Source organism: Salvia hispanica, chromosome 1 (assembly GCF_023119035.1).
Source record: "Salvia hispanica cultivar TCC Black 2014 chromosome 1, UniMelb_Shisp_WGS_1.0, whole genome shotgun sequence".
Taxonomy (NCBI): domain Eukaryota; kingdom Viridiplantae; phylum Streptophyta; class Magnoliopsida; order Lamiales; family Lamiaceae; genus Salvia; species Salvia hispanica.
Window position 1 is genome coordinate 41,566,008 of NC_062965.1, and position 24,660 is coordinate 41,590,667.

Consider the following 24,660-nt stretch of genomic DNA (forward strand, 5'->3'; position numbering starts at 1 on the left):
TCCACAATTAAATAAATAAATATTGTGAAGTAGGGAAGAAGAATTAACAAAAATAGACTAGGGTATCAAGCATGAAAATTTTGAAATATATGGCTCTTCATTAGCCAAGATTTTGTTTTGGTATATTTTACGGAGTATAATAAAATATCACGGAGCAAAAATAAAAATAAGAATTCTCCCAACTAGGGATTGAAATAGGCGTTCCTATGCCTTTTAAATAAGGCATGGATTTTGAATATTAACTAAAATAAGATATGACAAGATCTCTGGAGGTATGGAAAGATTTGGTAGAATATTTTAATTCTAGATATCGAAGGAAATCAAATAAGGGATCAACCAAGAAATAAGGGGGGGGCGATTTTTCCCTCTTTAAAAGAAGGAATAATTGGGTCTTGGATTTAATTTGGATAAATATCCCAAGAATTAAATTAAATCCGGAAAAATAGAATTACTTCTTCAAAAATCAAGGGGGTCGAAAATGGCTAGTATTTATGGAAATTTTTTCTAATATTCTCACTCACCCTTAAACAATTAATTCACCTCATAATTTAATTAATCACATGCCACATCACATAGTCAACAATTTTGACTTTTCAAACTTCTCGGTCAAAGAAACTCATGCAGTAAATTCACTTATCAAATAATTCACATCTCACACATCATCAATTATAAATTCTAGGGCTCTAAAATTAGGGTTCGGAAATTCGGGATGTTACATGTATCCCGTCGATGTCCAAATTAATAATTTCACAATTTTAGTATGTATCCTGTCGCAATGTCCTAATTAATAATTTCACAATTTTAATATTATTTGTTATAAAATAAAAAATTATTACATAATACATCATGATTCATGTCAATAGCAAAAATTTAAAATTTTAACCAATTATATACTTTATTGTTTTGGAATTATTCGATAGTAAAAATGATTATATTTGTTGATTTTTCCAAAAATATTGGGGCAGTTTTAAGAGATATTGTATTGTATAATTTGTTATAAATCCAGCAATTGGTTATAAATCACAATTTATTACTTCACCCATCAAAGTAAAATCCTACAATGTATAAACTATATATACTTTGGGGCTGTTCGGTTTGTAAGATTGTATTAATGTGTTTGGTATTGAATCCTATACTTCAATCTAGATGGATAATCATGTGATAATTAGTCATAACCAACCTCATCCAACTAAAATAATTTCATAACTCAATTTTAGATTATATCTTGATACTATTTTGTCTAAGAAACTGAACACCGCCATTATAATTTTGGAATTATTCGATAGTAAAATCCTACAAATTGTTATAATGTTAATCACAATGTATTACTCCATCCATTGGGTAGTTTTAAGAGATGGTGTACTCCATCTGCCTCAACTAAGTTGATCGTAGTTCTTTTGGGGATGTAACTATAGTAATATTTATAAAAAAATGTAACATCTTTTGTGTGGATAACTAAAAAAAAAAAAGGTGTGATTTTTATTTTGGGATGAATGTGAGTATTTATTAATAAATTTTACTATTTTAATAACATTTAATTTTTCATTTTATAACAGATGTTATTAAAATAGTAAAGTTATTTGTAAAACACCGAGGGATATTACTTCTTGGGTCATGCGCCTTAATAGGAACACAAGGTAAAGGTTACTTCTTTAGATCGAATTCCTTTTTTTATATGGTAAATTGACTTAAAAATCAAGAACTTTTATAAAAGTTTGGTTTTTTCTGTATAAATGTTGCGTCAAAAATCATGAACTTTCATAAAATGTGTCGATTTTTCATATCGGGTATCCCGGCTAAGATGGCGATATTGACGCTGACGTGGACGATGAGTTCGCTTCTGAGATGGAATATAATTTTTTTTTATAAACTAAAGCATTACTATACTAATTATACTTATAATAGTTAACCCTAAATCCCCAAATTGTCTCAATTTGACGCAAACGAGAATTTTACAAACCCTTCTTCTGCTTCAAGTGCTCCCATCTTCTGACGGCGACGGCGACGCCTACGACAGCGGCGGCGGTGAGGGCGATGGCAACGCCTACGGCGGCGGCGGCGAGGGCTACTTAACCCTAAATCCCCAAATTGTCTCAATTTGACGCAAACGAGAATTGGCAACCCCTTCTTCTGCCTCAAGTGCTCCCATCTTCTGACGGCGACGGCGAGGGCTACAACAACGGCAGCGAGGGCTACGGAATCTCATGGCAACACCGGCTACATAAGTCCTCCCATCTTATTGAGTTTTTATTATTTATTTGGAGTCAATATTCGTTCATTTTTAAAGTGCACAAGGATGAGTTATTTTAAGGCATTTTCTGATTGAGTTTAGTTTTAGCCAATTTCTGATTTTGAGTTAGTTTAGATTTTCAGATTTTTAAATTGAGTTGAGTTAGTTTAGATTTTCTGATTTTGAGTTTGGAATTTGTACAGGGATGGAGGAATTGCAGCAGGATGGAGGAGAAGGAATAGCGATGGGATGGAGGAATTGCAGCGGGATGGAGGAGAAGGAATCGCGATAGGAGGAAGAAATTGAGAAGAATAATACTCCCTCCGTCCCACTTAAAATGCAACATTTGGGAATCGGCACGGGATTTTATGTAGTGTTGTTTTGTGAGTTAAAGAAGAGAGAGTAAAGTAAGAGAGATGAAAAAGTAGAGAGTTTCCATTTTAGGAAATGTTTCATTTTTAATGAGACAGCCAAAAAAGGAAAACGTTTCATTTTTAATGGGACAGAGGGAGTATAACCCAATTTGATTAAATTTAATTTTTTTATAGAAACTACACAAAACGATGTCGTTTTGAGCGTGTAAAAATGACGTCATTTTGTGTATTGACAGCCGGTATGCCATGTCACAACTCCGGCAGCCATGTAGGATAAGTTTTGACCGGAAATATACCGGGTCGGGTCTTACGGGAAATTTACACAAGCCGACAATGTTCTCGATTTTTGACGCAACATTTATACTTTACGGGAAAAACTAAACTTTTATGAAAGTTCACGATTTTTAAGCCAATTTGCCCTTTTTTATAAATAAAATGCTCGCATAAAGAGGAGGGGACCTAGTCCCAGAGAACAAAAATACTTCTTCCATCTGTCATGAGTCGCAGTTTATCGTTTAAGTCTGTCCGTTATTAGTAGTCTCGGTCACTTTTATTATAAATAGTAGGTCGACTCTACATAACAGTAACTCATTCTACTCGTATTTTATTACTATCAAACTAATATATAAAATATGTCTCACATTTCACTATTTATCCCCTTTCTTTTATGGAGTAGTTTTTGAAACTCTTGCCAAACTCAAATAAGACTACAAATGACGAACGAAAAGAGTGATCAAATCCTAACAAAAGCTATAAAATAAATACACAATCTAGCTAAAAAGCAAAAATATGTCAATCCAAAAACAGAGCCCCAAAAGACAGCTACTAACAAAATATCCGGACAACATCAACACAAAAAACAAACATCAATAGTAAATACAACTGCCAAACCTGAAAGAACCAACACGCCCGCCCTCAACTTTACTTGGAAGAAGAATAGTAAACTTTCTACATTCCATATCGCATACTTTGAAAAGTTTATATGAATTCTCAAAGTCAATACGTTTGAGCTGAATATATTTATTAATATTCTTATTCTACAAACTTTTCCACCCAATTCGCGCAAGTTTCCAATTCAAAAGCAAAACTTGTTGAAATTGATCCCAATTTTTCGATTCAACGTGTATCATACTAGAATCAACCGTCCATAGGATTCTATGATAGAAAGAAATAAAAAAGGGTATGTTGCTGCCACTTTGAAAAGATTAAGAAACACCGAAGTAATGTCTAAACCCAATGATTCAAAATAGGAATAAAGGGTTTAAAAACAAGGAAACACCCTTTATAGTTGTTAATTCTTTCGATAGTCTCAATAACTGGATCTGACTAAAGAATCCAAATAGAATTTGAAATAGTTTAACCGGTATAAACGAAAGGGAGTAAAGACTACTCAATAAATGAAATTTACTAAAGATTTTTCTTTGAGCTATTTGATAGTTATCCGACTTGAGTTATGAGTACGAGCGGTTTCTTTTTCATTTTTCAGGAAGAAAAAAGATTGGAATCTATTTAGCCTTCGTTCGGTTGTTATAATTGCTTGTGATTGAATATTATAAAGTTGACTAAAAATTTTATATAGGATTATTTTTGTTGAAATTTTTCTAGTTATTTTGATTGTTTTCAAATTAATAAACGAAAATTATATTAGTCTTGCATTAGATGCATATTTATTTCAGAATAAATCATGTTATATGATATATTTATGATTAAAGTTATTTAATATTGATTAAAACTAAGGCGTTGTCATATCTTATTGATTAAATATTAGACACTATCAAATATTGATTATAACTATTAATTTATGTTATTTATTAATTTTTATAATTAAAAAAATTATTGATATTTAAAAACTGAAATTTAAAATTTAATTTTGTAAAATTAAATCTAATATTGAAATAAAGAAACAAAGTGAAGGATGACAAAAGGGAAGAAGAATAATAATTTTGAAATAATTTCAGATTTAGTAAATAACTGTAATAATATCAGATTTAAAATGTTAAAAGTGTAAAAAGACCAAATTGCCCAAATCCCCCAAAACCCCTCAAAAGGGCATTTTCGTCTCAAAACAGTGCAAAATGACCATTTTTTATATTAACCCTTAGTCCAGGAACTACTGGTGATATTTTTTAAGTCCAGAGACCATTTTCGAGATAAGCCCATAGTTCAGAGACCATTTTTTAAGTTCACTCAATTTAGTTTTGTAAAGATACAATTCTCAGTTACATCTTAATACTTTACATTTTTTGGAAAGCTGACACTTGAGCTCCTCAACTTTATTCAGGACATCAAGAATATGGAAACTTTTTGAAACATACTATCCTCTTACATTATTATAAAAATTAGATTTTCTCTTTTTATTTAACACATAAAAAAGACAATCTCCTAAAATTATATGTCATCCCCAAATATAACTATGATTAATGGGACGGAAGAAGCACGTTACTTTATTTACAAACTTAAATTAGCATGCGTAATTGCATAAAAGATATCTTTATATATTCCTATTTGTAATGAAATGTATAACAATAGACACGTCATCAATGTTTATCATATTAAATTAGATTCCTGGAAAATAGAGTTTGCATCTACTTTAGTCTATATATTAGTCTATATATTTTTTGAAAGAGGAAGAAAAGTGATAAATAATTAAAAATTTATTATTTTTAATGTGATATCTAAAATAAAATTAAAAGAAAACAAAGCGCGTTTAAATGACGGATCAAAAGGAGCAATGTTGCCGTAAAACTATATCCAAAGCCGCAATGTAACGATTGGATTACCTTCGGCCGCTGCCTACGAGGTCAGGTAATCAAGAGCATATAAACCTATTTTTGGGCTAAAAATTAATAACCCTTTCCCTAACAACAATTTAAATTTATTGATTGCTACTGGAATCGTAAATGTTTTGACTTTAATTAAAATTGACTAATAGCCGCCGAAGGTTCTCCTTAACTACTCAAATTAAAATAACATATACCACACTTCTCCACAATAGTAGCTTCCAATAGACAATAAGTCGTGTCTTGCTGCATACATATTAAATTAATGATTAGTCATACTTGCGCACATTTTTATTTCGATTTCTAGACCATATATATACAGGAATTTTCCTTCCAGAAGTAAAATATTCAAACAAGTTTCTTTTTTGAGTTTTGACCGATTTGTTTCTCGTATTGATTGTGATCAACCTATATTAATTAAAATGTTTTACATCTAGTATGTTCGTCTACGAGGTAGCTACAACTAGTTAGGCATCTTGTTCTCAACATTAACAAATGGGTACGCAATATAATTAATATGTCTAATTTAATTGATAAACAGAACTTTGTAGAAGCTAACAAGGATTACTTAATACTTCGTCCGTAGTAATAGAGTTATTTTGCCATTTTGATACGTCGAGGTAGCTACAACTAGTTAGGCACCTTGTTCTCAACATTAACAAATGGGTACGCAATATAATTAATATGTCTAATTTAATTGATAAACAGAACTTTGTAGAAGCTAACAAGGATTATTTTATACTCCCTCCATAGTAATAGAGTTATTTTGGCATTTTGATACGTTCCATAGTAATAGAGTTATTTCCCCTTTTAGTAAAAGTCAACATATTTTTCCATACCTATTTTACTCTCTCTTACTTTACTCTCTCTTCATCTCTATACATTTTTCATTGTCCTCTTAATTCCCCCTTTATTTAACTCACCTAATAATTTTTCTTAATATTCGTGGCGAAAAGAAACGCTTCCATTACTATGGAACGGAAGGAGTATCTAATTGGCGTTGTTAGGATCTAGGAAGATTATACAGTAGTACTTTTGTAAAACTAGCTTTATCACACGATGATAAGTATGTCACACACATAATTACTTTGTTATATTAGTGATAGAACGGAAGGAGTATCTAATTGGCGTTGTTAGGATCTAGGAAGATTATACAGTAGTACTTTTGTAAAACTAGCTTTATCACACGATGATAAGTATGTCACACACATAATTACTTTGTTATATCAGTGAGATTAATAACATTATCCAATGAGAGAGCATAAATTTTCTTCATGTATAATTTCATCGTATGTCTAATTTGCTTCAAGAACTTTCTCTTACTTGTATTGAATCTACAAATCGGTAGTATAATCTTAGGAGGTAAAATTTGGCCATGTTTAATAGCCATTTTGTAATCTTTTATAGACCCCGATGTAAAAAAAACTTTTAATTGACATTTAGAGCCTGGAAACCTAGTTTTAATAAATGTGGTTATAAAGGTTAAATTCTATTGCATTATTGAGCGAAGGGGTTTTGTACATGTATAGTAGGTACGTGTTCCTTTTATTCAACTATTTATAAGAATATTTTCAAGAAAAAAGAGATAAATTGAGAATGTGTATTTTTTATTTACTTTTTTTAAAAAATTTATATATACCTTCTTAAATAATAGTGAACTCTAATGAAAGAAGGTAAATTATAGAAGATACTCTCTCCGTACCAAGGTAGATGTCACACTTGGGAGATGACACATGATTTTAGGAGATGTTATTTTGTGTATTAAGTAGTAAGAGAAAATATAATTTTAGAATTTATGTGAGAGGGAACTTTTTCCAAAAAAGGAAAGTGTGACATCTACTATGGGACGGAGAGTATAAAAAAATAGTAACACAATTATCTTTATCTTAAAAAGAGGTACACATACCACTTTAAAATTAAAGAAATTATAATATCTTCTCAAATACTATTTACATAAAAAAAAGGTAAATATAATAGTTATTTCTCTTTAGCTTTCTATTTGCATTCCTCCCTTGGAGATGCTCTAAGTTCTCACATTCTAAAATACTAATGATTAGGGATGTCAGTGTAGCTCGCAACCCGTGGGCTGACCCGAATAGCCCGCCAAATTTATAGGGTTAGGGTTGAACTTTTATAACCCGAAAGAAATCACAACCCGACTAGCCCGCACCCGATTAACCCGCAACCCGTTAGGGCCAGACCCGAAAACCCGATGGGCTGACCCGAAAACTCGATAAAATTTTTATTATTCCAAGTTTTACTCCTAATTCGACACTTCATTGATTGATTTTATAATTATAGACAACTAAAAAAAGTAACTTTCAATTTTATATTAAATATATAAATTATATATTGAATTTTTATTAATATAATAATGGATAAATAAACTAAAAACTTTAAATTCGCTAAAAAATTATTTAAATTTCTAAAATATGCATTAAAATTTACGAAATATCTCAAATATTTGTATTTAATTAGGGGTGGGTAGGTACGGTATACCTTACCAAAACCATCATACCATATACCTTACCAAAAATTCGGTATGAGAAAAAATCATACCTATACCTTACCAAAATTTTCGGTATACCGAATTTCGGTGTAACTTATTTTCGGTATGACGAATTTCAATATCGATACGTACCATACCCTATTTTCAGTATGTCATACCTAAATTCGGTATACCGTACTTTTGCGGTATACTAGAATTTTACGGTATATCAGACTATGGTATGACATACTAAAATCTCACTATTTTGCAAATAATTCTAAATACAAAAACAATGAAAATAATATTTCAAAATACTTAGAAAACATCCTATTTAATAAAACTCCAAACATATTCAAGTAATGTACGTAATACTTATTTAACTAAAATCTTATATTTGTTTGAAACTAATTGATTCAAAGATATCAAGCTTTCCTAATTGAGTTTATTTGATTTTATATTTATCTGATTAGCCATCAACTCTAATGAGACAAAATTTGATTTCTACATGTAAATATTTATTTGTTTGGTAAAAATGTGATTTACTTGATATAATTTTGTATATATATTGATATCGGCATATACCGAAAATTACGGTATATACCTGAAATTACGGTATATACCATATTTTCGGTATACCCCGGTATACCTCGGTATATAAAAATTCATACCGTTATCGTACCGAAATAAAACGGTAAGGTATCATACCTTACCGAAAATTGCGGTATACCAAAAATTTGGTATTTTCTGTATTTTTTCGGTACGATAAGGGCGATATTTCGGTATTTTTACTCAGCCCTATATTTGATCATGTTTATGATTGAGTTTAAACATATATCTCAAATTTATCATTATTAAATATTTTACATTTTATGAGTATAACTAATTTTCATCATTATTAATGAGATTGACCGCATGTTAATCTTATCGGTAGCAACCCGATTAACCCGCTGGGCTAGCCCGAAACCCGAGCTTTTAGGGTTAGGATCGAACTTTTATAACCCGAAAGAAATCACAACCCGACTAGCCCGCACCCGATTGACCCGCAACCCGAATAGGGTTGGCCCGAAACCCGGTGGACCAACCCGATTGAAATCCCTACTAATGATTAACAAATGGTAAATTTGGGTGTCGAACCAACGTGGAATGTCGTATCCGTCATGTATTCCACACTTAAAGGGTTTGGCGATATACGGGGATGGGAACTAAAAGTGGAAATAAAACGAAATTAAAGTGATTCAATTAAACCGGAATGCAGATTGGCTAAGTTTACAAACTGAGCAACTTGACAGTGACAGGAAATTTTTGCATTTAGCGAATAATAGAACTATTCGAAAATAAAAACAAAGCTGAAACTTACACGAATATTAGCACCTAAAAAAAGCTAGAAATTGTAAAAGAGACATGCAAAACGATGGTCTAAAAGCCTATCTAATTAGCCTAAGTGTATTGACTTCTAAAATGCTAATTGAAATCAGATGTAATGGAAGTTGAGTGCAGAGATTACTAAGCTAATGGCCGCCACAAGTGAAAAGAAAGTACTGAGCTAGAGCTAGTTGTCTCCTAACTGCTACATCTAATGTGCAAAAACAATGCATAAAAGACTGAATTTGGCTCCTAAATCTATATTAAAGGCTCGAAAATTAAGTATATAGAGATTAAATTGTTGCTAAACAATTAGCAATGCATGAGAAACACCAACTCAACACTTAAACTACCAAATGTGCATTGAAAACTCCAAGCTAAAAGCTAAAACTTGAAGATTCATTGAGGGAGATAAAAACAAGTTTAAGAACACTTAACAATGCTGAAAAAACGATACCCACAAGAATCATACAAACAAGCAAATCAGACCCGTCTAGGCAACAAAAATCTCAAAGCAATCGTATAGACTTCTAACACCCTTAAACACACCGAAATGAACAAGCAATGCAATAAGAACAAAAGGTAGGTGAAAACCCGAAAATTGAATATTAAGAAACAAGATTTTTGGATCTTTTTTCACACAACACAACAACAAGAAAGAAATCTTAACACAGTAAAACATTCTTAATGATCAGCAAAACATTAACTAGAAATTTAAGATTTTGGGAAATGAGTACTAAATAAGTGCTAAAAGAATTAGTAGTACTAAATAAGTGCTAAATTTTCAGCCCATGACATCTGAATAAAGAGCCCAAAGGTAAAATCATTTTAAATATAAAGCCCATCTCAATTCCACTCCATCAGTTTCAGTGAATGTTTGAATGTATATTGACAGTCCAACATGGTACATTTACTGTGACAGCCCTCCCTCCTAGGGTACAATAAATGCGGCGGCTGCTACCCGAAACCGACTCCAAAGAAGTAAACACAGACTAGGGTTTCATTTAAAGAGTACTGACCAGAATTGGAGGAAATATCAGAGTATTTAATGCAACAACTTAACCTAGAAGTTCAAAGAAAAGATAGGTATCATAAATGAAGGTCAAAACCTTAAGAGTACGACATAGTATCCCAGACAAAATCACGAGAAAAGGGCTAAGGCCACAACCGGAAGTAAGATGCAAATATTCCAAAAAGAAATTCTAGAGTGTATCAAAAATTCAGCGGAAAACGACCAAGAGAAAAGCATAGCTATGTATGGTGACACAACTACACTTAGAGTTCCACATATCCATATTAATTAGTTAAGCTGCTCAACACCCGCCACCGCTCGTCATCATTCAACCTGCACATAAGGAAAACACATGCAGGGCTGAGTATTTTGAAATACTCAGTGAGCTCGTTGCCAAAACATTTTATAAGTTATGCCACCCTTACCAAGTGAACTCGAGTTTTAAGCAGTTTAAAAGAATATCACGAGTATCACAAAATATTTTCATAGACTGGCCAGTCAAAATAACCTCCCATTTTCTCATCAAATTAACAATCACAAACATTCCATGGTGCGACGAAAGTGTGGCCACACTTTTCGCCCACGAGACCGGCCGACTAGCAAGGACGGCTCTCGATCCCATTGTGTACACAGCCTGGTAGGGCTTGCGACCCATACTCAGACCCGAATTCGTATAAGCATATCCAACAATCACATTTAAACAAACATAGGCATGGCATAACAGTTAAACCACCCTTATAACACCGAATAACATTTTGACAAAATAAAAGAGAGTTTTAAGAGTAAAGCCCACCTCGATTGCTTAGTTTTCAAGTAGTTTCGCTTTTCCGTTATCCGGCTTCGCAACCAAAGTTTCACCTTTTAATCACATAGGCACATATCACAAATTAGGTTCAATACTACTCTTACTCATGCATGTCTCATTACTTTTCCCTCTTCCCAACGATTTATCTTATCATTACTAATTAATCAAGATCATGTTTATCGCACACGAAGACTTAACCATCAAATACACACTACACAACACATCAACACACACACACGCCACACACACACACACGCCACACACACACACGCCACACACACATACACATGTCCCCACATCCCTTTTATCCCTCTTTCGCTCAACCAAGATGCATGAGGGTTCAAGAAGACCGATTAATCGGTTAGAAGAAGAAAAAGAAGAGGTAGAAGAAGAACAAACATAACTCTTACACAAAAATACCTTTTTAGCGAAAAACAATCGGTAGAAAACAAGTATTAGCCTTGATTCTTCAAAGTTCTTGGATTAAACTTCAATTTCTTCTCAAAGGATGAAGGATTAATGGAGTAATGTAGAAGAAAAATTGAGAGAGTGTGTGGGAGGGTGGGGGCCGAAAATATGGGGGCTAGGGTTGGGGTTTTGGTTCTTATTTATAGAGTTCAACAAGATCTTTAGGTAATTGGAATAGAATATTTGGTAAGATTTCATTCTCCACAATTAAATAATAAATAAAATGATATTGTGAAGTAGGGAAGAAGAATTAACAAAAATAGATCCTAGGGCAAATATCTCTAGTTTTCGAAAATTAGGCTCTCAAAATAGCCAATACTTTGTTTTGGTATTTTTCCATATAGAATAAAATATCATGGAGCAAAATAAAATAAGAAAAATCCTCCATGAAGCAAGGTAAGGGGCGATTTCTATGCCTTTTAAATAAGGCATGGATTTTTGAATATTTGACTAAAATAAAGTAAGGCAAGATCTCTTGAAGTATGGAAAGATTTGGTAGAATATTTAAATTCTAGGTATGGAAGGAAATCAAGTAGGGAGTCAAATAAAATAAAATAATTCCTTCCTTCCCAAAAATAGTGATTTTTGAAAATCACTAGAAAAATAAGGGGGCTCGATTTTTCCATCTCTAAACAAGGAAATAATTGGCTCTTGGAAATAATTTGGATAAATATCCCAAGGATTAAATAAATTCCGGAAGAAATAGAATTTCTCTTCAAAGGGGTCTAGGGTTCGAAAATCACAAGAATTAGGGTGACAAGTATTTATGAAAATTTTCTCTAATATTCTCACTCACCCTTAAACAATTAATTTACCACATAAATCACACAAATAAATAAATCACATGCCACATCATAAAGTCAATAAGTTTGACTGTTCAAACTTTCAACGCAAACCCTAAACTCAACTCGGCCATAGCACCACATGCAATAAATACATTCACGACTCCACGTCATCAATAATAAATTTTAGGGCTCTAAAATTAGGGTTCTAAATTCGGGATGTTACATTTATAGTCACAGGTGCTTTACTGATAATTGCCCTTAAACAAACATTATGATATACGTATAAATTTGGGCCTAGCAATCACATACATATGTGCTCATTCTTTTATCACAAAACAAGTTTACTCTTATCAACTCGGTGCGCGATTTAGCAGACTATTCGAAGACGGCGAGCTTTGATCACTCTGCCACGACTCCGCTGCAGAAACAGGACTACAGTCGGTGACCGTATCCATCGAATTCGTGCTGCTAAAGAAGCCGACGACGTCGTACTCATGCTTCTTAACCATCACATTCATTAATCCCCATTTACTCATCCTTATCTGCTCCAACTCAATCGCCACTTCCATCATGGTAGGCCTCATGTCCCTATGGAAAGCCAGGCATCTGAACGCCAGCTCAGCCACCTTATGGACTGACAAATCAATGCTCGGTCGAAGAAACGGGTCGATGATCTCATCCAAACACCCTTTCCCAATCCGATCCACAGCCAGAGCAGCCAGATTGACCTCATTCTGAGGCCGGGCGAAGTCCACGACTCTCAGCCCGGTGATGATCTCGACCAACACCACGCCAAAGCTGTACACGTCGCTCTTGTCCGAGAGATGGAAATGCTGATGGTACTGCGGATCAAGGTACCCTGGGGTACCTTGAGGCGCGGTGGAGATGTGGGAGGACTCGACCATCCCAAGCCGGGAGAGTCCAAAATCCGCCACCTTGGACCGGTAGTCCCCGTCCAAGAGGATGTTGCTTGACTTGATGTCCCTGTGGTATATGGGAGGATTCATTTCATTGTGAAGATATGAGATGGCCTGGGCCGTTTCCGCGGCAATGGTGAGGCGGACGGGCCAGGGCAGGACGGGGCCCTTCTCTCGGTGCAGGTGCTGAGAGAGGGTCCCGTTGGGCATGAAGTCGTACACGAGGATCTGCTCCTCGTTGTCGATGGAGCAGCCAAGGAGGCGGACGAGGTTGGGGTGGCTGACGGAGGAGAGGAGTTTGATCTCGTTGATGACTTGGTCGACGCTGTCTCTGTGGCGGATTCGCTTGATGGCGACCGTGGTGTCGTTGTTCAGTTTACCGCGGTAGACCGTACCATAGGCGCCGTTGCCGAGCCTTCTCTTCTCGGAGAATGAGTCGGCGGCCTTCTCCACTTCCTTGTAGGAATAGATGGGGATTGTTATTCCACTTGTTTCCAATAGATTTTTGCTTTTCTTGCTTCGGCTTTTTAGTTTTGATCTTTTACGAATGAAGTAGAACAAGAGACTTAAAGTCACCATTAATGAGGCACCTGCTCCGACACCTAAGAAGCACAAGGTTATGTGTTAGTACTTCAGTTTTGAAATTGCAAGAGAGAGTGGTAATTTTATGCCTGTCAAATTGGGTACCCGCGAATAGTCGATCCGAAATTTTCGGGTATCCGATTCCGAAATTCCCAAAATCCAATACCCGATACCCAACCCGAATTTGATTTCGGGTACCCGGATACCCGACTCTGGTATCCAGTCCCGAAAAATCGGGTATCCAGTCCCAATTGTGATTTTGATTTTTTTTTTTTTTTGAAAATTAACTACAAACTTTTAGAATTTATTTAATATTATTTAATTCAAATTCAATACAAAGTTGAAGTACTAGTAATCAAGTAAAAATAACTACAAACTTTTAAAAATACTAAATTTTGATAGTAGCTTGAATTTAAGAGAAAATAACTACAAATTTATAGGAATACAAAATTCTTGTAATAGTTCGAATTTAAAAGAAAATAACTACAAACTTTGAAAAATACAAAATTCATAAGTTATACATATTAACATCTTTTATCCATCCACAATAATTCAATAACCATCAAAATTCATAAGTTCAAACATTCATCCTTTATAAATTCACAATTTAATAATTCATAAGAATCAAGATCTAACAATAATATCATTAAAAATTCAAATATCACAAGTCAAAGAAATTAAAATATAATTAAAAAAATTAAATTACATATCTTATACACTAACTATTAAGTTTTAATTATATGGTGGTTAAGAAATTAAATTACATTTAATTATAATAAAAAGTAATTTATTAATTTTAGAAAATAAATCGGATAATTCGGGTATACCCGATCGGATATCGGGTAACCCGATACCCGATAATCCAAAATTCTCACTACCCGATCCCGATCCGATACCCGAAAAATCAGGTTTCGGGTATCCAATTATCCGACTTTTTCGGGTTTGGATATCGGGTATTCAATACTCGATATCCATTTTGACAGGCCTAGATAATTTAGTCAATTCATACCTCCAACTAGAACAACAACTCTGGTTGTTCCTCCACATCTGCCGGACAAGTAGTTCGAAGGATTACATGCTTGTGATTCTGTCGTGCCACATATAATTAGTTTCATTATATAGAAATTCATAATAAATATTAGAACAAGTAAATATATGAATAAACACCTGGTTTCAATTGAAGTAATGTTTACTAGAATAGCATGTTTACTAGAATAGCAAGTTTACTATACTACTCCCTCGTCCCCTATTATTTGGCATCAATATCTTTTTTCGTTCGTCCCTCATTAATTGACACTTTTAGTTTTTACTACATTTAATAATGAATCTCACAATTCTACTAATTCATTCTACTCAGATTTCACTAATTTTTTCTACACACTTTTGACTATATTTTCTTAAGACACGTGTCAAGACAAACGAGGCCATTTAATGGGGAACGTGAGGGAATATTGATTATTAACATAAAGAAGATAAACAATAGTCCATTATATTATTTTAACTCTTAATTGCAAAGAAATAAAAAGAATTTCTCAATCAAGCTTATGAAAATGCCCTGAAACTAAACTTAAATCCGTAATCACCAACTTATAAACTCATAAATTTTTTCTTAATCAATTTTACAGTTAAGAACATAAACCAGTACATTGACTAATTTCTACTTACTTCATTTTCCAATACAAGTGATTGATAATCATTTTCTGATTGTCTCACTATAAATTACACTTTTAGTATAAAAAAAACACATTTACTATCTCATACTACTTATTATCTTATCCAGTTTATTTTGTTTTACTTATTTATTTTATTCTCTTATTTAATTTATCTTTTCTCAATTTAATTTAATAAATACTACTCCTTCCGTTCCTTGTTAATAGAAACATAAGAATAGTGGGTTAAATGGATAGGGAAAAGAGTAAGGGAGAATAAAGTGAGAGAGATGAAAAGAGAATAAAGTAAAATGAGAATTACTCTTTGCGAGAGGAAGTAAAAGAGTAATATAGAAAATGACTCTATTAACATGAAACGAAGGAAGTATTTTCTAAGATCACATGCTTAAAAGAATTCAAACACTATAGAATTCAGTCACTTATAGACTTATAGTGAGATAGATGGGGTATTTCTGATCTTTACATAGAAATGTTTACAATAAGAATATTTTTATCAAGGATATTTAAGGTGAATTAATTGCATAGCCAATTATTACAAAGATAAAAATAGCTACTATGGTGAAAATGATAAGGATTATTATTATTATTATTATTATTATTATTATTATTATTATTATTATTATTATTATTATTATTATTATTATTATTATTATTATTATTATTATTATTATTATTATTATTATTATTATTATTATTCACAGCTCAAAACTCATTAGCCGTAAATTGACCATATTTTACCTACAAGGCTACAACTCATAACCACAATGCTTAGTTCTTAACCGCAAATTAACTTTATTTTGCCTATGTTTTACAAGAACTTCTTACAACGTAATTATCATTTTATTCATAGAAACAGATATCAAACGGTCTAGACGGATTGATGCTGAATCTAATTAATCATCAAAAACTCTCCTAGCATAATAAACATCACAATTCAACTGCCCCATTTTAATGACTTTTTCTCCGGAAACCTTTTATGATTGTAGTAAATAACAGTAGTATCAATTAAATTATGTGTAGTATGATGAAAATTACAAAATTTCAACAATAGGATGATGGAAGAAAATTTGTCATATTAGATAGTGGATCAGATTTACACAACCACCAAATCACAATATCAAATTTTAAAATGCGCGTAGACTTCCAATACCATATATGTCCACCAGTCAATATTCCACGACACTCATGATATATCTCGGTGACAATTCTTATTATTAAACAATGAGAAATTTTAATCAAAATAATGATTTTAACTTTTGGAACTTAACATTTCCATTTAACCTTAAAGATGCTAATCTCAATCTTTATCTAACAAACAAAAATAAGCAATTATAAATGTTTCTCGAATTAAATTGTTAACATCTTCTGATTATGAGTGGTTACCTAATAAATTATCACATGTCATAACAGCAAAAGGCAATTGATTGGTCAAGTCAAATATAAAGAAAAGAAAAGCCAAAAGAAAGCATAATTAACGGAAACAATAAAAAAAAAAAAAAAGACACGTCAGATTTTACCTTTCCGGCATCCAACTCCGTCGAGAAAGCCATCACCGTCGAAGCCCTCAAAGCACTCGCACCGATACGCCGTCGTTTGATCAGGCGGCGAGACACGAACGCACCTGGCATTCCTGGAGCAGCGGCAGCCCCCGCGGAGCCACCACCCGACTCTGACGACCTGAACATCCAGCGAAACCGACGAGCTATTCGAATAAGCCTCCATCGAAATCGCCGAGAACAGCGATCTGCATCCGCTCCTCTTGAGACTAGCGTAGTCGATAAACGACGTCGTATTGCCAGGCTCCGAGTAGCAGCTGACGGTGGCGTTCCCGGCGTCGCAGTCGAGCCGCTCGAAGTGAGTCTGCACCATCGTCGTCGGGATCAGGCAGCCGCTGCTCTGATTCCGGCAGTCGTGGAGGAGGACGGCGTTGTGGGAGGTCGGGGCGAGGTTCGCCGTGAAGAGGCGGCGGAGGGCCTCCACGGGGCGGCCGCAGACGGCCGGGAGGTTGACTAGGATGGTTTTTGAGTTGACCGATTGGACGGGGAAGTCGGCGGCGAGGATGGTGCCGTTGCCGGAGCAGTTGAGCTGGATTTGGCAGGCGGAGGAGAAGCCGAAGGGGAACGGGAGTTTCCGGTGGCCGCATGTGTGGTTGCACAACGCGGCCGATGAGTGTGCGATCGTCAGGATTGTGTGAATTGCAATCAAGAGGATACAATTGTGGAATCTTAATTTCATTTTTTGAGGAAACAAGAAAGTGTGTACATGTATGTATGTGGACTCAATTGCAATATGTTTAGGTAGGTGGAATTTTTAATTTGAAGAAGAATCAATGGAGAAATTTGGACATATCACATATTCATCTACATCGCATCTGGATCGATGTTGATCAGGTGGCGAGATTAAAGATAAAAATATATGATGATAAATAGTACTTCCCCTCCGTCCTTATTGAGTGATTTAAATTTCATTTTTGATGTCCTAAATTGAATGAATCATTTCCTTTTTATTTTCACTCGCTCTCTTATATTTTTCTCTCTATTTTTCAATCTATCTTACTAATTTTCCTCTCTATTTAACTAACAAAATTTATACTCCATCCGTTTAATAGTAGTTGAGTCATTTTGCCATTTTAGTATGTTCTACACTAGTGGAGTCATTTTTCTTTTTAGTAAAAGTTAACATATTTCTTGTCACTTACTTTTGCCTCTCTTTTACTTTATTCTCTCTACTTTTTCATCTCTCTTACTTTATTATCTTTTTGTTTAATACATTACACATCATTTTTTAAATTTCCGTGCCGGAAATAAATGCCTCCACTACTATAAAACGGATAAAGTATATTTTTAAAACTCGTGCTAAAAAGTAACGTGTCACTTAGGGAGGACCGAGGGGGTATTTAGTATGTATATGTCAATCAATGAAACTTTTCTTCCTTCTACACTCCATTGTCGTATGTTCAAACTTAAACTTTGAAATTTAACAATAGTTTCCGAAACAAGCTTAAATTTCAAAGGCGATAGCAATTATTTAATTCATTAAGCTAAAACACACACTAACAACATAATTAAGTTAAGAGTTAATATGTTGAATCGACACCATTTTAGCTAAAATTAAGAGTTCACTTGCAAGATATTAACGAGTCTTTAGAGAGTATTTAGTAACGTTATTCACCTTAGTTCTACCCCGTAGCTGTTGAGTGGATGCCCTAGGACAGGACAACTATTTGAACTCTTGATTGAATGTATAATATTTGACACATGGTAACAAAATTGGGGAGAGGATCCCCTGCCGTGTTAAAAAACACAGCAGGGAGTGCTGTGGTTAAAACGCAGCCAATTCCACATGAAACGCAGCAAAGCTTTAGAGAGAGAAAGATGCAATTCCGATTATTATTAATACCGCCCACTTTTCTTTCTCTGATTTTATCCTTTACCCTATTTCTTTGATTAATAATTTCAGGTGGGGCCAGGTTAATTTTACATTCATATTAAAAACATTACACAAATTAATATTTATAGCATTAACTTCATTCGTGTAATTATTAACTGATTTTCAAGTGGATCATATTCATTTTTCACAAGTTATTAAATGCAGCGTGCAATTTTTTTATTTTCCAATATTTCTATAATTTAGATAAACATATTATAAAAATCAATTAAGCTTATAAATTATAACACTTATAAATGTAGATCATATAATAAATTATTTATACATTTTATGAATTGTATCATTTATTCTATTTATATTTATATTTATTTTTAAACAACTTTTATTCAGAAATATTCAAAGTCTAGAAAATCTACAAATAATTTATTATATCTGAGGTATATATCTAGATGTACCAATAATGAATACAAATAATGAATTAAGTTGTTAGATTAATTAACTAATACTTATCAGTAATTAAATTAATTTAACGCTATGTTTGTGTGTTGATGCATCAATAACAAAACTTACAGCTAGTGTTTATATGTAGGATTTAATAAATAATTTATTCATGATTATAGTAGAGTATAAAATACAAAGCCGTGCATATATTATATTGATACAAAGTCCTGCATAATATAAGTATGATTGTAAACATGACCTGGCCCCATCTGAATATATTTAAACAAAGAAATAGGATGAAAGAAAAGTGGGCGGTATTAATAATAATCGGAATTGCATCTTTCTCTCTCTAAAGCTTTGCTGCGTTTCATGTGAAATTGGCTGCGTTTTAACCACAGCACTTCCCTGCTGTGTTTTTCAACACAGCAGGGATCCTCTCCCCAAAATTGTGACTCTTAGTAATTAAATTTAATTAAAATGAGTATTTATGTAACGGATGAGATTTTCGATTTTTACCTATTTTCCTATTGTTTCGCCCTTCATTATTTTCAGTTATTTATTAGAAAGAGTTGATATAATAATTGTAGTTTAAAAACATAAACAAATACTTCCTTCGTCACACTCTAAGTGACACCTTTTTTGTTTAAAGATATTTCCCCTCTAAGTAACTCATTTCTAAATATAGAAACATCACTCTTTTTATTTTTTCCTTCCTCTTACTTTATTCTGTCCACTTTATTCACAAAACAACAGTACTTAAAGTCTCGTGCCGAATTAGAAATATTCCACTTAAATTGGGACGGAGAAGTGTAGAATTTTAAGAGGAAAGGTCGATGTTGCATTTTATTCCCTCCATCTCAGCTACTAGGATGATACATTTCCAATTTTGTAAACAGTCAATACACCTACCATTTTTTCTTTCTCAATTAAAGTAGTTCATTCAGTTCCTCTACCATATTTCATTTCCTCTATCAAAAAGATGTTTCAAGTCTTCTCCCCCCATTCACGATCTGCATTCCATCGCTAATAAGTGGTCCCTCGGCTTATCCCAAAGGTCATATCTTTGTTCTCTATTGTGCTTGTCTTATACCCTTTCATCCCATTAACTATAAAACATTAGCTTTTCAATACTGAAATTTTTATGTAGCGTCATTTGTGAATTGATATAGAGAGCATAAAGTAAGATAAAGAGGAAAAGAAGAGATCATATTGTTTACATATAAGGAAAATGTTATATTTTTAATGAAAAAATTCAAAAAGGAAAACATTTCAGTTTAATGGGGACAGAGGGAGTATAACATAAACAAATATCATGAAGGAAAGATAATAATCCCTCTGTCTACCATTAAGTGTCTCATTTTGCCAATTTCGTCAGTCCACCAATACAAGTAACATTTACCTTTTACCATTATTTAGTAATGGACCCCATATTCTACTAAATTTATCTCACTAACATTTTATTATAAAACTAATATATAAACATAGGACCCACCTTCTACTGACCTTTACTCATCAACTTTCTATTACATTTCTTAAAACTCTTGTCCGATCAAATGTGGCCTTATAAAGGTGGATAGATGGAGAGCAGTTATCTTTATCTTTACATGAATAACCTGCTATGGGTCATCCACAACCTCAATCTTTCATCTCTCTAAGCAAAAATCCAAGTCTTCCCACTGACATTGAGCATGCAAACTAAAGACCTAGCCGTCTACTATAAGTAACCGCCTAGGAATACGTTAGAGGCTCAATCATTCTAACAAATAAAATCTTATAATCCTAATCATGTTCTTAGATGGATACGGTTGTTCATCACGCCCTGAGCATTCTATATCAAGAATTGACTCGTCACGAGGATACCAATCTAATGGTGCAAGGTAAAAAAACCTTGCTTTCTTCAATATTATGTGTGAGCTGAACGTTGAATAGTATGACATGTGCCAGTCAAAGTTGAACATTGAGGAGTACAAGGGAAATTGCTCCATGATGCACATAAGACATTTGAAGAACATTAATACTCATTTAAAGTTGACCATTAAGTTGTGCAAGAGACATTGGTCTATGAGGCACATGAGACATTTGAAGTCCAAGAAGTAATTTCCTAGAGTTATGAGTTGGGTACCTAAAACAAAATATTACTCCAAAATAGTCTAGGTACAAATTTTGCTAATAGTAGTGGACAAATTTGCCCCTGGGACTGAAAAGAATAAAATGAAAAAAATAAATAGCGTCAAGAGTAGAAAAGTAGTTCAAACGAATTAAAGTCTTTATTAGAAAACATATGTAGTTATCCAGTTTTACAAGGTACCACAAATATGAAATTTGCATTTACTATATACTCCTAAATTTTGTAATTAACTCTAAAATAACAAAACAGAGAAAGAGGATTAATCAATACTCCACCTGCATAATGACAAATATTTTTATTTACCAGGACGGAACGAGACTAAGAAGAAAAAACAACCCACAAAATATTAAAAAATGATCATACGAACATGCCTACAATATATTCCCCTCGTTCTCAAAAAATAAATTAGTTTGATCATTTTGGATCGTCCCCTAAAGTTATATCAATTCTAAATATAAAAAGTTTTTAACCAATTACACAACATTAATAATATGGACCCTACAATACAATAACACTACATTTACTAATATTTTTTCCTCTTTTTTTATTTTTTCTCATATTTTACTTATTTTACAAATTAGACATTAAAAGACATGTTATTTATAAATTTGTCTATTCTAACGGAATGAGTATTAGTTCGCTACCTTAGTTGTGAAAGATTAGATTATAGCAATCAAATCAAATCATAACAATTTACAAATATCTATTTTCTGTAAATCAGGAAACTGAAAGTCTTTGGTATGGTAGTTATTCAATATCCAGTCCGCATAGACCGAACAGAAATTCGTTAAATTTTAACTTCATTCACACACACAATAAATCAATAACTCATGTAGTTGTGGTCGGCCGATTAGCAATGCCCAACACGGTAATCCAATGTATTTTCAAGGTCACATCACATTAAATAAAATGTAGGCAGTAATTCTATAACAGTGAAGTCGTTTTGTCATTTTGGTATATTGTCCAATATATTTATTCTTATTTATTACTATCTCTTACTTTATTCTCTCTTCATCTCTGTACTTTTCGATCTACTTTGTTTTTTTTACATAACTCACTTAACACAATATTTCTTAAATGACGTGCCGAAAAGAAACGCCTCAATTACTGCAAATCGGAGGGAGTATAACATAACATGTATTTCATATTTGTATCCATTTCTCTTTCAAGATTAGTTCCCTTCGGTGGAAGTTATTCAACAATTGGGATGGGAAGAGGAAAATGAAAAAAAAAGAAAGACATAACATTATAGAGTATATATAATATTTTCTTTGTCCATTACTAATAATACTACTCCATTTATTTCTTTAAAAATAAAATATTTTTTTTAGATTGTTTCGTTAAATGTAAAATATTTCATAAAATAGAAACAACACAATTTCTATTTTTCATCTCTTCTACTTTATCCCCTTCTCATTAATTTATAAAATAATTCTATATAAAATCTCGTGCTTAAAAGTAAATATTTCATTTTTAATGAAATGGAGGGAGATAATATTTTTTGAAAGAATGTAAATTTTAGTAAAGTGAAAAAAGAATATGAGAAAAATAGTTGGGTGTGTGTACATGAACTGCTCGGCACGTTTTAGAGTAAACTAATGTTTTGTTATGTAGAAACTTTTTCTTGCTTCATCTTTATTAATCTAATCATCGTCGATTTTCGTCCATATAATTCGTTCAAAATTACAATTTGTTTTCGTTTTTTTTTCAAAATCTTTATCTTATGTCGTTGGACTTTTGTTGCCAGCTCTCATGCATATAAATAAGTACGCTTCCAACATATAGTATACTCCTATTGTCCAATTTTAAATTTGCATTTTTTTAGTCCATAGGCAAAAGAATAAAGTATATTTCTTTCAACCTTTGACCACGAGAATTGTTGGTATCGTCGACAATAAAGTTTGATAATATGTCACTTATGGGTCAAACTCGCACAGATTATGTTTTTGTGCCACTTCTAAAAGGCCTCAAATTAATTAGGGTTAGACAAGAATTATTGATATGCTTAGATTTTACACTGTTTTAAGCCAATTATTAGATTCACTTTGAGTGTCAAAGTGCACATGTCCATTAATTACATATTTTATCTATTTTGGTATTTTGACGTGTTTTGTTAGAAATGTGCAAAATAGAACCTAAAAAGATAACAAAAAGTCGAAGATGGAAACTGGTGTATTCGAGCCGTCCATCAGTCTGCTGCAACTCAGCCAGCGACCGCTGGCTGCCAACGAACGCTGAACCAGTAGGCGTCCGCTTCGGAAAAATTGAGCTGACCAAGTCTCCACATGGAAGGATATAGTGGCGACTTGCTTGATAAATACTATCCACCTGGGACCAGACATGGCCACGGTTCAAAAACCGCCGGTTCCGGTTCGTCGAATGCTTGAACCGTAACCGGCCCGGATACCGGTTATCCGGTTCCGGTTTAACCGCCGGTTACCGCCGGTTCCGGTTCCGGTTACTAACCGCCGGTTTTTCAGCGGTTCCGGGCCGGTTCCGGTTCTTCCGGTTCTTTTTTTTTTATTTTTTTATTTAAATCTTATAGTTATAACTTTTAAATTCTATAGTAAAATCCAAAGAGACTTTGAACCGGCCGTTTCCGACACCTTTTCAGACCCTACGCTGCAACCCTACGCCTACGCCTGCAACCCTAGCCCTGAACCGTCGAGAACCGGCGGTTTTGTGTCAGAAACCGGTGGTTTTCCAACCGTTTTCAGCCCTACGCCTGCAACCCTAGGAACCTACCGGCGACGGCTACATTTTCCCGGTTAACCGCCGGTTCCGGTTTCATATTTTTTGAACCGTAACCGGCCCGTTATAAATCCTAAACCGGATTTCGAACCGGAACCGTCATTCGGTTCCGACCCGCCGGTTATGAACCGACGGTTAACCGCCGGTCCGATTGGGTTTGGCCACCTCTACCTGGGACCATCCTTAAGCTCAGGAGTGAAATCTTCCAGTTCGTGCAAGGACATGACAAACCCCTCTATGAAGTTGTCGCATGTTTTAAGGGTCTCCTTCGCAAATGCTCTAACAATGGTTTTCCGTGGACCATTCGGTAGGCATAATATATAATGGATTTACAGAAAAGATTTCTGTCATGTTGGATTCAGGAGCTAACGGAGGATTCATATGGAAGAGTGGACCAGACGCCATGGTAGTCATTGAAGAGTTTGCTGCGAATTGTAAGGGTGGTCGAAGGAGAGACACAACTATAGGAAAGTGGTTGTT

General features: G+C 33.7%; 1 protein-coding gene across 1 annotated transcript; it reads right to left on the reverse strand.

The window, feature by feature from the left end:
- Positions 1-12,434: 12,434 nt before the first annotated feature.
- LOC125202151 (wall-associated receptor kinase-like 14) lies at positions 12,435-17,913 on the reverse strand. The gene is made up of 3 exons (XM_048100503.1): positions 16,991-17,913; positions 14,813-14,890; positions 12,435-13,823 (listed from the first exon to the last, which is right to left on the reverse strand). The coding sequence occupies exons 1-3, from the start codon at positions 17,706-17,708 to the stop codon at positions 12,655-12,657; spliced, it is 1,965 nt and encodes a 654-aa protein (XP_047956460.1). The 5' UTR covers positions 17,709-17,913; the 3' UTR covers positions 12,435-12,654.
- Positions 17,914-24,660: the final 6,747 nt, after the last annotated feature.

Excerpts from the sequence above, each read along its gene's own strand:
- LOC125202151 (XM_048100503.1), bottom strand. The coding sequence starts at position 17,708 with ATGAAATTAAGATTCCACAATTGTATCCTCTTGATTGCAATTCACACA. Across the intron at positions 14,891-16,990 it reads CGGAGTTGGATGCCGGAAAG|AATCACAAGCATGTAATCCT; the intron begins GTAAAATCTGAC and ends GTGGCACGACAG. Across the intron at positions 13,824-14,812 it reads AGTTGTTGTTCTAGTTGGAG|GTGTCGGAGCAGGTGCCTCA; the intron begins GTATGAATTGAC and ends TGTGCTTCTTAG.